The sequence below is a fragment of the Saccopteryx bilineata genome, chromosome 1, assembly GCF_036850765.1.
Source record: "Saccopteryx bilineata isolate mSacBil1 chromosome 1, mSacBil1_pri_phased_curated, whole genome shotgun sequence".
Classification (NCBI taxonomy): domain Eukaryota; kingdom Metazoa; phylum Chordata; class Mammalia; order Chiroptera; family Emballonuridae; genus Saccopteryx; species Saccopteryx bilineata.
In genome coordinates, this window is record NC_089490.1 from 343,978,361 (window position 1) to 343,992,876 (window position 14,516).

Below are 14,516 nucleotides of genomic sequence, written 5' to 3' on the forward strand. Positions count from 1 at the left end.
CTCCCATGCAAGACATCCCCCTCTACGGGGACTCCCCATGCGTCCAGAACTGGGCACAGCATTTAAGAAAAGGAAAGGGCCACTCCTGTCTGAGTCTTTTCAGATCATGTCCTTCCCAGCCCTCCAAGCTGGGCTCAGCCTTGGGGCCCTGGGCCTGGTGAACAAGCATGAGCCACAGTAGAGGCCAAGGGGGCACAGACGGGGTGGCACGGGGCAACTGGAAGGAGAGAGACCAGAGACAGAAGACAGCAAATCCCTGAAAGGGCGAGGAGGAAAGAGGAAAGGGAAGCGGCCCAGACTGGGGAGGGAGGACTGGGGAGTCTGGGAAGCTGAGATGCAGGGAGCAGTGCGATGGGGGTGGGGGCTGCTCCATGGAACCTTCCACCGGAGCAGGCAGGCGAGGATCTCGGAAAGTTTTTCTGTCCCATGACTGGAATCCTCCTGTGGTATTTCTGAATCTCTAGTCTCTAGACAAGTTGTAAAACTGCTTTTTCAAACTAAGTTTCAGTGTTGGACTTGTTTATCGGGGTGACAGGCTATACTGAGATGGGGTAAGGAGTGTAGATCGGTAGGCAGCCCGACTGGACCGGCATGACCAGAGACAAACAGAACCTCTGGACAAGGGGACCAGGGTGGTGGGACCCGCTGGTCAGGTCCGGTGAGGGGAGCAAGGCAGGGGTCTTCAGGAAAGTGGCTCAGAGCCATATGGGAAGCCTGGGGCTGAGGGGTAGGCAAACTGTGTCTAGAAACAGAACTGGCATCAGGGAGGTGGCACCAGCACAGAGCTCAGCTCAGAGGGAGGAAACACCACTGTTCCAAGGGACAGCCTCCTCAGAGAGAGGAGGGGTGACCTTCTCAAGGAAGCTGCTCAAGGAGACGGGAGGTTGAACCAGAAACCCAAGAGCTCCTGACCCAGGGAGTCTGTGGCCTCTTGACTGAGCCCTGACTCCACTGTGGGGCAGCGGGAAGGGGGCCATTCTGGTGGTGGTGGCGGGGGTGGGGGGAGGCATCAAGGCTGCCTCTGTCTCCCAGGAAGCCTGGTGTTTCGGGGTATCTATGGACCAAGAAGCCAGTGGTCCTCACCTCATCGGTGTCATCAGGAAAGTAGACCTTGTGGAATATCTGGGTGGTTTTGTGCTGGATGGCCTCCACCTCCACCAGGTGTGGGGGGTACTTCCGGGACCCGTTTCTAAAAACCGGGGGGTGGAGGGACAAAATCAGGAACCAGCAGCTTCAGAGGGAACTTATGGAGGCAGAATACCCACTTCTAATCCCTGCCCATCACTTCCTACCAGGTGATAGTCACCTCCCCTCTCAGAGCCTCCCATTGCTCATCTGTGCAATGGATGATAACAGCACCCACCACACATGGCTATGGAGGGGACCACGTGAAGACAAGGACATGAGTGGGCTTTTTGGAACATAAAGTGTGGTCAGGTGGCCCTGGCCGGTTGGCTCAGTGGTAGAGCATCGGCCTGGCGTGCAGGAGTCCCAGGTTCGATTCCTGGCCAGGGCACACAGGAGAGGCGCCCATCTGCTTCTCCACCCCTCCACTCACTTCCTCTCTGTCTCTCTCTTCCCCTCCTGTAGCCGAGGCTCCATTGGAGCAAAGTTGGCCCGGGCACTGAGGATGGCTCTGTGGCCTCTGCCTCAGGCGCTAGAATGGCTCTGGTTGCAACAGAGCGACTCCCAAGATGGGCAGAGCATCGCCCCCTGGTGGGCATGCCGGGTGGATCCCAGCCAGGCATATGCGGGAGTCTGTCAGACTGCCTCCCCGTTTCCAACTTCAGAAAAATACAAAAAAAAAAAAAAAGTTTGGTCAGGTATCTTCCTCCCTAACAGACTGGAAGGTATGAATCAAGCCCTTCTGAGCAACCAGTCTCTCAAACTATGCCCAGAATGGGCACTGATGCTGCAACTTGTGTCCAGCTGGCAGCTGTGGGACCCCACGGACAGGTCCCAGTTGCTGTGTGCTCATGTCCTCATCCCTAAGGGACTTGTCCCACAAGACTGGTGTGGCCGGGAGCCCATCTCAGTGCCTGCTGCCTATGCCCCTTGCAGACTGCTGTACCTCAGGGCTTTCTGGAGCCGCTGCAGGCAGTCGATGGCGAGTGGGCAGTGCTTTCGGGACTGTATGAAGCGCTGCACGTGGGGTAGGAGGATGTTGCTGGGGGGGAAGAGGCCCGTGCACAGCCAGAGCAGCTCCCAGCCTCGCTCCTCACTATACCTGCAGGGAGAGATGTGGGCACAGGGGTTGAGCACACCCGGGGCTGCACACTCCTCAGCTCTTCATACGGCAGCGCGTGCCTGGCCTGACACCCTCCCCGTCTGAGGATCAACACAGACCCACCTCCTGGATAGCTAGATCCAATTAGTGCTACTCAAGGTGTGGTCAGCCAACCCAGGCGGGGCCACACAGTTACTAGCCACATGGAGATCAGGTGCTAATGCCAGAATGAATGTCAGCTATGTCACCAAGCACTCTGTTTGGTTCAGCTAAGATTTTTTTTTTTTTCTTAGCAAGACTTTCCTATGAAGGAAGCAGTGTGTGATTTCTATTTTGGCAGAGTTCTTTAATTCATCTATTCTTTGAGTAGCACTAAGATCAACCCCTGGGCTCCCCAGGCACCATTCCTAGCTCCTCCCTTGGAGGGCTCCTAGGAAGAGGAGGCATTTGACCTAGGCTTTGAAGGATGAGACAAATTCTGATACACAAACAAGATGAAAGATGAAAGGTTTTCCTGGCAGTGGGTATGGCACATACAAAGGTTTGTCAGTGTGAAAGCTCTGATGTATGGCTCTAGAGTAAGAGATGTAGAGAGTGACACAGCTGGGGAGGGGATTGGGGGTCTGGGCATAAAGGGAGATGGTCAGGCTTCTTTCAGGCTCTGAGACTAGCATGTTCCTGCCCTCCCACTCTTGCAGTCATATGGCCAGCCGAGAGAAGAAGGGGGCACCCTCTGGGGCCCAACACCTTTAGCCCATGAGGGTTTTCGGCCAGAGCTTTCAACTGACAACTAGCTCAGCCCAAGCCAGGGATGGGACATTTGCTAATGAGCTGAGCCTGCAGGCAGGTGGACAGCCTGGGCTGGGCGGGGGGATCCAGAGGAGGCTCGAGCAGGGAGTGGCAGGAAGTGGGGAGGAGCTGGGACTGTTAAACGTGGAGGGCAGACTCAGAGGGCACAGCTGTTACCTCTTGGTTCTTGACCCGCCTTGAGGTGGAGCTAGGACATGAGGGTACCTGAAGGTGGCTCCCTGCTCTGAGTGAGGAAGGACTGCTGCCTCTGGAGGGAGGGAGCTTCCCATCACAACAGGTGCATGACCTTTAAGATTCCCATCTGCTGTGCACACCATGGATAGGGACTTGCTCTCTAACCTGTCCACCACCCCGGCTCACCTGATGTGGTTTTCGGTCAACTGCTTCAGGATCTGCACATACACCTCGTCCTTGAGGGGCTCGGCCTTCAGGGAGCCCTCAAAGATCTGATCAGTTAGTTCGTTGACAGAGCGCGTCCTCTTGGATGGGTAGTCACCCATGTACTTGAGCATGGCTGGGGAGCTGTCAAGGAGGGCTTGTAGGAAATGGGCTCACCACCCACCTGTCTCCTCAACTCCTCGGGCCCCCTCCTCAGGCCCCTGACCTCACATCAAACCACTAATCTGACTGTGCCAGCTCTGCCCAGTGGCTCCCCCTGGCCTTAGGACACAGTCCAAACTTAACAGGAGTTAGGAACCCTTCAGCCCACATCTTGAGATTCCCGTCTTGAATCTGCCCTCCAAGTGTGTTGTATTATTTTGTGCCGTCCAAACAGCCCTGCTCTGTTTTGCCCCAGGGCCTTTGTGCATGCTGCTTCATCTGTCTGGTACACTCCCTACTCATCATCCCTTTGACTGGCTAATGCCTACTCAGTTTTCAGGTCTAGCCTTGATACCACTTCTTCTAGGAAGCCCTCCATGCTTTCCTCCAAGGCTAGGTCAGGTTATGGTACTGCCAACCCCATCATAGCACTGCTGGTCAGCATATCTCCCCGGAGGCCAGGGGTTGGGTATGGTATCCACTGTGTTTCCATGCCTGGCCCAGCACTTGGCAGACTGTCAACCAAATAACAATCAGAAGAGACCATGGGTGAGGTGGCACCCTGCATGCTGTAAGGTAGCCAGCACATGGATAGAGCTGCTTCATCAGTGTTTCTCCACTTCTGCCCAGGACCCAGCCGGACTCTAAGAAGGAAGTAGGGGTGCAGATGAGAGCCTGGAGGCAGGGGCCTGGCCCACCCTGCCCTGGGGTCCCTTCCCACATCTCGCACGCCCTGAGTGTGGATATCGATGAAGGCCATGCAGGCCTCCTGCGAGAGCTCCTCGCTGCCCAGGATCTTCTTGAGCAGTGCCTGCTTGAGCGGCTCCCGTGTGTGGCTCCACAGCCGGTCCTTGCCTCGGGCCTTGGACACCATAACACGGCTCAGCGTGTGCTTGGGTGGAGGCCTGATATGGGACAGGCACAGTCAGTTGTGAGACCCACCACCATCTAGCCCCATTTCTGGAGGCCAAGGGAAGGGCCACACTCTTCCCCTCTGCCTTGTGACCTGGGGCAATACCAGCCCTCCTGGGCCTTGCCTTCTCAGCTGGAAAACAAAGGCTAACATAGCTTTGCCCCAGTCAGCCCTGCCACCCACCCCTGGTCCTCTCTGCTCCAACCTTGGCATGTGCTCCCCCCGAGTCACTTTCTACACAGCTCAGCTCAGGGGCCACCTCCTCCAGGAAGACTCTCCACTGTACTCAGCAGCCCCATCACAATACTGAGTTCACGGACTCACAGCTGCCTGGGATTGTGCCCATCTCCCCACAAGGACAGTGAGCCATGAGTGCCAAGGACCCTGCCTGGGATGGGCACAGTCACGACCTCTTCAAGGAAGGAAGGAGATGACACTAGAAGGGTCGTCTCAACAGACAAAAACTGTCCTCTGGCGCTCTCTGACCCAGCTCTGTTCAGAGGTGGGGATGCTGTGATGTCCCCACCACAAAGTCACAGAAGGCTGCAGCTTGTCATCCCGGACCCTCTCCCCTTTCCTGGTCACCTGAAGTAGTCGTAGGAAAACTCCTCCAGCGTGTAGGGCTTGGCGCGCACCTCAGGATCTGGTGTTCGCTGCTGCAGGAGCCGTATAACATCCTGCCTCTGGTCAGGAGTCATGGTGACCAGGGCCTAGAGACAGAGAGACGGGGGGCTCAGGTCCGCTCTCTGCCTGCGGCCCGGCCCGTGGGATCGACATGGGAAAGTCCAGAGCCTTCCAGACTGGGGCTGGGGAGACTGCCCCTGTGGGCGTGAGCCCTGTGCCCTGTGCCCTGTGCCCGGGGGGTCCCTTTGCTCCTTGTGATCTCTGAAGTTACTGCTGCCTCCATCATGCTGGGCTCAGGACCCTCTCCTCAGGACCCTGTGTCTGGACCAGGGTGGGTCAGTCAGAAAATCTGGACAAGTCAGAAGGAAACAGGATGAGAACTGTCCAAGGAGCAGGGAGCTGCCTGGAAAAGTTGAGCTGAGTTCTCAGTGATGGCTCAGGTGGCTTCAGAGACCCAGGGCCTCCGTTTCCCACTGTGCCCTTTAGGAGAGAGCAAAATGATGTCCCTGCCCCCACTCTCCTCCCATCCCCTGCCCTGGGCAGTTCCTCATTCGATGTAGTTTCTAGGCCTCTCTCCAGGTTTGACAGTTTTAAGTTCGTGGCCCCATCGGAGCCCCATGTCATCGTCACGGAAGCCGCAGGCCACATATCTATAATCCCCTGCTCAGACAGGGACAGGGGGCAAAGAGGATTCAGGAGAAACCCCATCCACATACCGCAATCTCCCGTGGTGGCATGGTGACAGTGGGCATGACGTACACGCAGTCGGTGGGGAAGTCCCCACGCTGCCTGGTCCGCTCGTTGATGCCGTTGGCCCAGCCTGAGTTCATGACCTGCTCTCCTGTGTCGTGATCCAGGATGATGAGGTCTCCCTTGGCAAAGCTGAGGAAGCCTGACTCCTCACCCGCTGGGAGGCAGTGGGGAGAGGGGCCACATGTGGGGAGAGACAGAGTCTGGGTTGGAAAACCTTTATTTGGGTTGATGACCTATAAACCACTCCTCATGCTGAAGAACTGAAGCCCTGTCCCACTCATATCTGCTCACTGGTCACCCTGCCTCCACCTTGCTAGCCCTCCACACAGACATGGTCATCAGAGTTGACCCTCCCCTGCTCAAAAGCCTTCTGTGGCTCCCCACTGCCCTTAGGAGAAAGCTCACACCCGTTGACGTGCGCATAAGGCCTGTTGTGGGCTGGTCTTCCTGACATCTTCTATCTCTCTTCTTGCCCCTCCCCCTTCTCCTCCAATCCAGCCAAACCAAATCCTGCAGTTCCCAGACACATGCTTTGTCAGGCCTCTGTGCTTGGTCTGTGACCTACTCTTTGCCTCAAACGCTCACACATATTTTCCTCCCTGAAGCCCCGGCTGCCTGGGGCCTCTCTTCTGGGCTCCCACAGCCCCTGGGCTTCCCTGGTCACTGTACTGTCACAGGGACTGTCACTGTCTGTTTCTACCCCCGTCCCCGCTGAGGGTCCCTTTCCCCTCTATCTTTTCAGTGCTCTGCCCAGGGCCTAGGAGGCTCAGGGGTCGCTCAGTCAGGGTGGTTGTTATTGCTGTCATCATTTGAAGATGGTGGGTACTTGGCGAACCCGGAGGAGGAACCCCTGATCTCACCTGGAGAAGGTAACAGGGGATAAGTATTTAAGTCCAAAGGAAGGAAAGGAGGGAGGGGAAGATTCCCTACAGAACACAGATGGGAGACACAGAGTCTGGCAATCTGGTTCATTTGGAACTAAGGGTATCTGGGATGGACAGGTCACAGGCACTAGCAGCTTTAAACAGGCGTGTGATCTGCCTGAGGCCCCTGACTCCAGCGCCTGGCAGCCCACGTCGGGAGCCACTCACCAGGGTTGGGGTTGTCCTGCAGGGCCACCACATATTTAGACCTCTTCCGGAGCCCCTCCAGAAAGATGACCACTAGGTCACGGATATCCTCGGCGTTGCTGGAGGTGAAGGTATACTCATCCCCTTTGATGGTGGCCAGTGTAAAGCTGGGGACTGTCAGTTTGGCTCCCCTGCAGGACCAACACGAAGAACAGGGCCCAGCCGGGGTCATTCCTGCCCAGCCCAAGTGAGACGAAGCACAGCCCAGGTCAGTGCAGCCCAGCGAGAGCAAGACACGGCACTCCCTGAAGGAGACCAAGGCCAGCCCAGTCAGACACGGCCTGACTAGAGACAGGCTAGCCTAGCCAAAGTGAGATATGATCCAGGTCATACACGCCCAGCCTGAGTCAAATATGGCCTGGCCAAAGTCTCACACAGACAGAAGGAGGCCTACAGTAGCCTAGCCCACTTCCTCTTTGCTGTCTAATTCCTACTCACTTTTTAGTCTCAGCCTAGATACCCTTCCTCCAGGAAGCCTTCCTTACCCTCCCACAGCCCTTATTACACTGGTCCTGCTTTAACATGACCTGTTTAATATCCATCTCCCCTCTCAACTGAAGCTTCGAGAGGGAGAGGACTATGTTGTCACCACTTCATCTTTGCACGTGGCACATGCTTGCTCAGAGCTGGCTGTGGTCCAACCCTGGCCCACACTGACACAGCCCAGAGATAATCCTACAAGCCCCAGAAGGGGGAGGCACAGCTGAGAAGGCCAGTCTATTCCAGGGACTCACCCCTACCCTCGCTCCCATGTGCACCACGCTTTTCAATTACAAAGAGCTCTGCCACTGACCGCTGCATGCATTTGTCACCATGGTGACTGAAGGAAAGTATTAAGACCTCTATTTTAAGGATGAGGATGTGGAGCTGAGTGCCGCCCACACCCAATTCTCAGGCAAGGATCTTTCTATACACACTGGACTGTCCCTGACTATCCTAACCACTTATGCCCATCTCAGAACAACCATTAATGCACTATAGAGCCCTAGCCTCCCATGCCTGTTAGGAGAGGGAGTATTGCACAAACTGCTCAGTGACACACGACCAGGACAGGGCACTGCATGCCTCTGCACCTCGGTGATGTCCTCTGTGAGGCGGAAGCTCCCCTTGAAGGCCCCGTGACCCGCAGGAGAGCTCCAGGAGCCTTGTCCTTCCCCCTTTGTCTGTCTGTGTCTGCCTCTGCCCCTCCGCGGTTCAGGCAGAGTTGAATCAGGACACCGCATGAGGCCCATCCCTGCCATGGTCTCTGTGCAGCTTCAACAGCTCCCTGCTCTGTGCTGAAGTGGGGGGGGGGGGCAGGAGAGCGGGGACTAACCTACTGCTGGACACAGCCATGATCTCGGGGAATGACAGCTCCAGAAGCACCTGTTCCTGCTCATCCACAAAGTAGACACCGGTCCAGTTGACAGCCACAATGACATCGTTTTTGGGAAGGCTGGGGCCTAAAGCAGAGACCAAAGCACTGAGAAGGAGGCCTCCCACTCCTGGGTCCAGCCCTGCTCAGTCCTCAAAATTGATGTGTTGATATCCATTTTACAGAAATAGAAAGAGCCTCAGAGAGCACAACTCCCATGGAAGCCAAATGCCAGTGTGCCAGTGAGCACCTGCTGTGTGCCACAGAGCCCGGCAGAACTGCAGGAGGCAGGACCCACTCAGCACACTGACCTGGAGAGAACAAGCAGCCCCACGAGCAGGAGCCTGGCTGACCGGGGCGCCTGTCTCAGGCCATCCCCTCTCCCCACCACAGGCTGGAGTGAGGGTGGGAAGAAGTGTGGATGCAGGAGGCCTGGGGGTACCTGAGAATTTGTAGGCTTCGTAAAACCTGGAGAAGAGCAAGGGCCACTTGAAGCGGGCGTAATTGACCACATCCTCCTTGACCTTTTGAGAATCAGTTCTCCTCTGGGCATAAATCCCCTGGAGGGGGACAGACAAGGACAGGGACAAAAAGATGTCATATGCACTCTGTCTAGAAAGCAAATATCCCTGATCCCAGGCCAGGAACGGTCCTAGGGTACAGTGCCCTCCTGCGCATTGTGGCCTCACCTCATCCCATCAGCCCCCAGCCACCCCATCACCTGCCCTCCTCTTACTCCATCAACATCAGCACTTACTAGGGAGATGCGGGTCCCACCCGCCCGCCCACAGGGAGCTCCCGATTGACCAGAGCAACAGAAAAGCCCACATACCAGCCAGTGCAGGGGACAAGGAAGGGATGGGTTTAGCAGTTGACCAGCTGTGAGGGGTGATTGAGAGGAGACTGTCAAGGGGTGAGAGATGGAGGGATGGAGGGAGAACAGAATCTCCTCTGGAGGAGGGAGGTGGAGAGGGGAGGCACTCAGCAGTGAGCCAGGCCTAGATGTAGAGGGGGTGCAGGGAGACTTCAGGGAGGGGTGGGGACTTGTGGGCAGCTCACCAGAGAAATCAAAGAGCTGGGTGGGAAGAGGCCAGGTGGCAAGGGGGTATCACTGCTGGTCTGTGAAGCCCTCTGGCAACTTGTATGCAAAGACAATTCTGCTCTGACAACCAGGGCCTGGAGGTGGGGAGGCCTGGGGCCCCCTCCAGCAGCCAGGGTTTCCCACCCCCTCCCCAGCAGGCTACCCCCGCTCTACTTGGGCAGCCCATTAGCCTGGAAAGGAGATACTCAGGGCTGGGGGCTGGGGCCTGTGGCCTGAAGCATGGGGGTTGATGGGGCCTGTACCTCAAGTTCCCCAAACAGGAAGATGGGCCAGAGTTCTTGCAGGCAGAGAGAAGGGTGCCCATCCTAGAAGCTCCTCCAGAGTCCCCCAACACTCCTGAGCTGTAGCTCTAGTTAGTGCCTGTGCAAGGCCATGAATGGGGACCCCCAATACCCCAGGACCCACAGCTTCCCTCATGAGGCCACAGGGCTGAATGTGATCCCTCTCTGTCCCCGGAACCCAGGCCTGAGAAGATGACAGAAGATATGAATGAACTGATTTCTGTGCTGGACAAAGGCTGCTGGGAAGCAGAAGGTCAAGGGTGCCCTCCTGCCCCCTGCAGCCTGTGGACAGATGTCAGGTGAGAGCTATGACTCCTTTTGACTCCCCAGGTGCTTAACCCTTGGCCCACATCACCAGGGAGCCCCACCTCCAAGCCCTCCCAACCCTCCTACCTTCTTGTGCGCAGCAATGGCCAGCTGGGCCCACTTCTCAAGTGTCTTCAGGGGCGTGATCTCGCGGTCAGGGATGTAGGTGGGCACGAGGTTCAGGAGGCGCTCCAGAATCATCTCGGAGCCGTAGTCCACAAAGTACTGCTGGGACGCCAGCTCGGCCAGGTCATCCTCCTAAGTTGGGGTTGGGGTGTGTGTGGAGATCACTCACACACCCTCTGGGAAGCCCTTTCAGACGGCCAAAGCCCCAGACCCCTGCCTCCTGCAGCTCAGCCCCTGGCCTTTGTCTTCTTGTCTGTTTGAACCATGAGCTTCTTAAAGGCAGGGCCACATTCTTGCCTTCTGTTGGGTCCTCTCAGCACCAGAGGTACCCAAACTGACCCAGAGAGACCAGCCAGCCCATCGGTAAGGGGTCAGCCACTACATCCATCCACTTCAGCCCGGTGTGATATAGACTGGGGCTGACAAACAAGAGAATAGGCAGGGACTGCCTTGAACAGCGGGGGACCTGGGTACTGCTGGAGACTGTCAGAGTGAAGGGAATACATCACCGTTACCAACCCCATCACCATCATTACACCCCCTGGGACAATGTGTTGAACAACCCATGAACCACAATGCAGAGGCTGCAGAGAGCCAGGTGGGCACTGGGCAGCTGCCCTTCTCTGCTGGTGGCTGGTGCACAGCAGCCCCAGTGATGCTTGCCTGGGGCTCCCCACTTGCTGGCAGCGGGTGCAATAGAGAAAGGCTGTTGGGTGCCTTAAAGGCAATAGATATTTTCCAAATAGTTCAAAGTATTAGTACAGAATTTTAGCAAATGGCTGTACTAATACATTCTGCCTAAATATCAGCTCTCTACCACTTCCACCAATACCACCATCATCGTCACTACCCTCACCTCCACCTACCCCATCACTACTCCCACCATCGCCACCACCACCAACAACCATCCCCTTCATTTCTATCACCTCCCTCCTCCTTCCTCCATCATAATCACCCATAGAACCATAAGTATCCTGAGAGCCATCCTCACCACCATCAAACACAAAACAACCAGGACGCTTTTGTCCTCAGGAGATCAGGAGATAAAACCACACATTTGCAAAAACTCTGGTCTAATAAGTGATCTCTTAATCCTTTACAGAGCAATTTTCTAGACTAACTTAGAACAATGCAGCAAGTTGTGAAGCATGCCCTTGGTCCCATGCACAATCACCACGGCAATGTGGGCACACCTGCCACGGGTGAACACAGGTTGTTCTTCAAAGAACCTCACTCCTATAGTGCTACATCCGCTACATCCTGGAGGAGCTTGGCTCATGCCCGCCCTCAGTCAGGCTAACATTAGCTAACGATGGACACAGACAGTAATATCAGCCCGAATTAGGAAAACAGACAGCTGTGAGCCAAGCAAGTTCAGCCTGAAGATTTGTGGGCACCCACCTTCTCACATCTGTACTCCCCAAACTTGACCCCTCGCACCACCTGCTGGTAGATGAGATTCGTGGCCACGTTGTCTTCTGAGGGGTTGTGCCAGGGCGTGAAGACCTCTTTGCGGAAGAAGAGCCGCCATGGGGCATTGCGCTCCTGGGCACCCTGCTCCTTGGCATACTGCTCACACTGGGAGATGGCATCCATGACGTGGTCACTGCCACTGCCCAGGGAGGACACCTGTGGGCACAGGGCTGGAGGTCACCCAGCGGAAGGCTGAATAAGCATGGAAGGACTACAAAGAGCCATCAAGGGGCCCACTGTTTTCATTCGGATGCAGAACCAAGGCTCAGAGAGAGGCAGGGAAGTGCCCAGGTCACCCTGGAGGCAGACCAGCACAGGTCCCTGGACCCCGGCCAAGGGCTCTGAGCTGGCACAGCCACATGGAGTTCCCATTTCCTAGTATAATCATTTTGGAAACGCTGGTAGACAAAGGGTCACTGAAGATACAAGAGCTATCTATCCATACAGCAGAAAAATTGAGACAAAGTGTGTAGGCAAACATGACTCTATACCTGGACCTACAGGGAGGGGGCACTTCTGCTGCGTGTGCCGTTGCTGGGTGTGGAGGCAAAGTCACCCACCCCCGGGCCGAGACGTGTCAGGGGTTCACTAAGTAGTGTAAAGAAGTTACCATAGCAACCTGGTGAGGAATTACACCCCCATTTATAAATGAGAAAATGGAATCTCAGAGAGCCACGTGGCTGCATGCCCCTGCAGCCTGTCTCTGCCCTGCTCTTCCTCTGGCACCGAAGGAGGATTGACTTGGCCTTGCTACAGATAACTGGAGCGACTTCTGGGTTATGATCCACACCGTACTGTTGCATTTATCTGTAGGGGTTTAAGAGTGCTCCACAATCCTAAAGAGTTGGCCAGAGCTAGGGTTACCACCAGCTAACAGCAAACCAAGGCCCTGGAAGGTAAGTAACCGTGCAAGGTCACCTGAGTGAGTAGGTGGCAGCACAGGGCTGGGAGCCAGCTGGCAGCACAGGGCTGGGAGCCAGGAGGAGGCCCTGCCGGGATGGCCATACGCCATACCTTATCAAACAGGGCAATGTAGAGAGAGAACCCAAAGCGGTCCTTGAGGGAGATCTTGTCGGCCAGCGCATTGCAGAGTTCCTTGGCCGTGGTGGCCGAGTCTGTCAGCAGGGTCTTGGTGGTCCCATCCATAAATGTCACAGGCAACATAATAGGCTTCTTGGACTTGGTGGCCTAAAAGTGACCAAAGGGTCTGTGGGAATCCTTTCACTTCAGACCACCTCACCCCTCTGGGCTCCTGGCTGCCTATGGGGATGGAGCTTCCCCCAGACCCCAGCATCTCACAGGGACATTGTCCCAGTCACAGGTACCTAGGCAGCCCTGCTTCACTCCCTAATGTTACAGGTCCATTACGGTCCTTGAGCCAAGTCATTGGGGCTGGAAGGTTAGGCACTGCCACATGCCAGGGGCTTCTGCCCTCATGTCACATAACCATCACAAGACCCTGTGAACTGAGGATCATTATGGCCATGTTGCCGATGAAGCCACTGAAACACAGAGGGAAGCCCTGCGCAAATCACTTTGACTATAAAGCCAAGAGATGGGAGTCAGTCCTCCACTGGGGGCTTTCCTGTTCCAACAGGCCTGGGATTCCAGAACTTAGGGGTGGGTGCCTGAAGAACCACAGTCCCAAAGGAGGGGATTTTCTGGGGCTGTGGGGATGCGCATGTGCATGCGTGTGTGTGTGCGCGCACACACACACACACACACATGCACAAGCACACGCCTGGTGGGCCGGGGGCCGCACCTGCAGCTCCAGCCAACTCGGCGGCTGTGTCCGTGTCCCATTGACGAAGGTCCTCCTGAGCCGCTCCTCACAGTACGGGGCGTAGCCGGGCGGTCCCCCATGGATGAAGTTCCGCAGGTACTGCAGACAGAGGACCAGCTGAGGGGCTCCCGCTCTGGCCTCCCCCGCCTGGACCATGAGAGCAGCCTCGCGGGGCCTCCTGCCTCCAATCCCTTCACCCAGGACCTGCTTTTCAAGACACGACTGCCCATGCCCTCCTCTGCTTTCCATGTCTCCCTGCTATCCTCAGAATCAAGTCCTCGTGTTGGCAACAAGGCCACCGAAATCCAGCCCATTGAGTCCCAGCAATGCCTCTTGCCTCGCTCCACACACTATCCCACGCCCCTTCACCTAGCTTAACTGCTCCTCCTCCGCCAGGGCCCACCTCCCTGCGTGCTTCCCTCCTCACAGCACTGGCCTCAGGTTGGTCCTGCTGTCACCTGTCCTGCCTCTGTGTCCCCAGCACCCACGGCCTGGCACCAAGGAACAGGCAAGAAAGTGGCCTGAGAGGAACTAAAGCGCCTGCTCGAAGACAATATGCAGAGGGTCCCGGACCCTCCCGGAGAGGGTCCCAGCAGCAATATGCTGCTGTCAAACTCAGCCTCCTCACCAGTAACACGGGCTGAGCAGAGAATAGCTTGGGGTTCTGGGGATGGGAAGATGGGCCTGGGGGAGCTGCAGGCCTTCGTGAGATGACTTGGGCGGGGCCTCATTACCAAGCCCCTCTTGAGTATGGTCCCCTTGCTCTCTCCCAGCTCTCCTTCTACCCACTTTCTACCCCGAGGCCAGGTGCCAGCCCTACCTTAACGAACTTCTCGGAGGGGGCGAAGCAGCCCACACAGAGAGACAGGAGGATCCAGCCCCGGGCGTAGCTGCTCTTGGAGGGGTTGTGGGTGAGCTGCTTGCTGATCTGGCAGTAGATCTCATCCCTAGGCAGGTGCAGAGGCACAGAAGGGACCTGGCCTCAGAGGAAAAGCCCTCCCCCTCACCCCACCCCTGCCTGCCAGCCCCACCTCCCAGCAGCAGGTAAGACACCCATGCCTTTCTCTCCTACTTGCCCAAGATCATCCAAAGAA

The 14,516-nt window shown here is 56.5% G+C and overlaps 1 protein-coding gene across 1 annotated transcript in view; it reads right to left on the reverse strand.

Annotated features, from left to right (window-relative positions):
* MYO7A (myosin VIIA) overlaps window positions 1–14,516 on the reverse strand; it is a 95,375-nt gene that overhangs the window by 15,410 nt on the left and 65,449 nt on the right. Inside the window, exons 27-40 of the mRNA XM_066249646.1 lie at window positions 14,243–14,369; window positions 13,402–13,521; window positions 12,654–12,827; window positions 11,568–11,795; window positions 10,128–10,298; window positions 8,794–8,911; window positions 8,313–8,439; window positions 6,959–7,242; window positions 5,831–6,021; window positions 5,076–5,200; window positions 4,325–4,482; window positions 3,398–3,551; window positions 2,072–2,227; window positions 1,084–1,189 (exon numbers count right to left, since the gene is read on the reverse strand). Coding sequence (XP_066105743.1) covers window positions 1,084–1,189; window positions 2,072–2,227; window positions 3,398–3,551; window positions 4,325–4,482; window positions 5,076–5,200; window positions 5,831–6,021; window positions 6,959–7,242; window positions 8,313–8,439; window positions 8,794–8,911; window positions 10,128–10,298; window positions 11,568–11,795; window positions 12,654–12,827; window positions 13,402–13,521; window positions 14,243–14,369 — 2,239 coding nt within the window. The remainder of the gene's footprint in view (window positions 1–1,083; window positions 1,190–2,071; window positions 2,228–3,397; window positions 3,552–4,324; window positions 4,483–5,075; window positions 5,201–5,830; window positions 6,022–6,958; window positions 7,243–8,312; window positions 8,440–8,793; window positions 8,912–10,127; window positions 10,299–11,567; window positions 11,796–12,653; window positions 12,828–13,401; window positions 13,522–14,242; window positions 14,370–14,516) is intronic.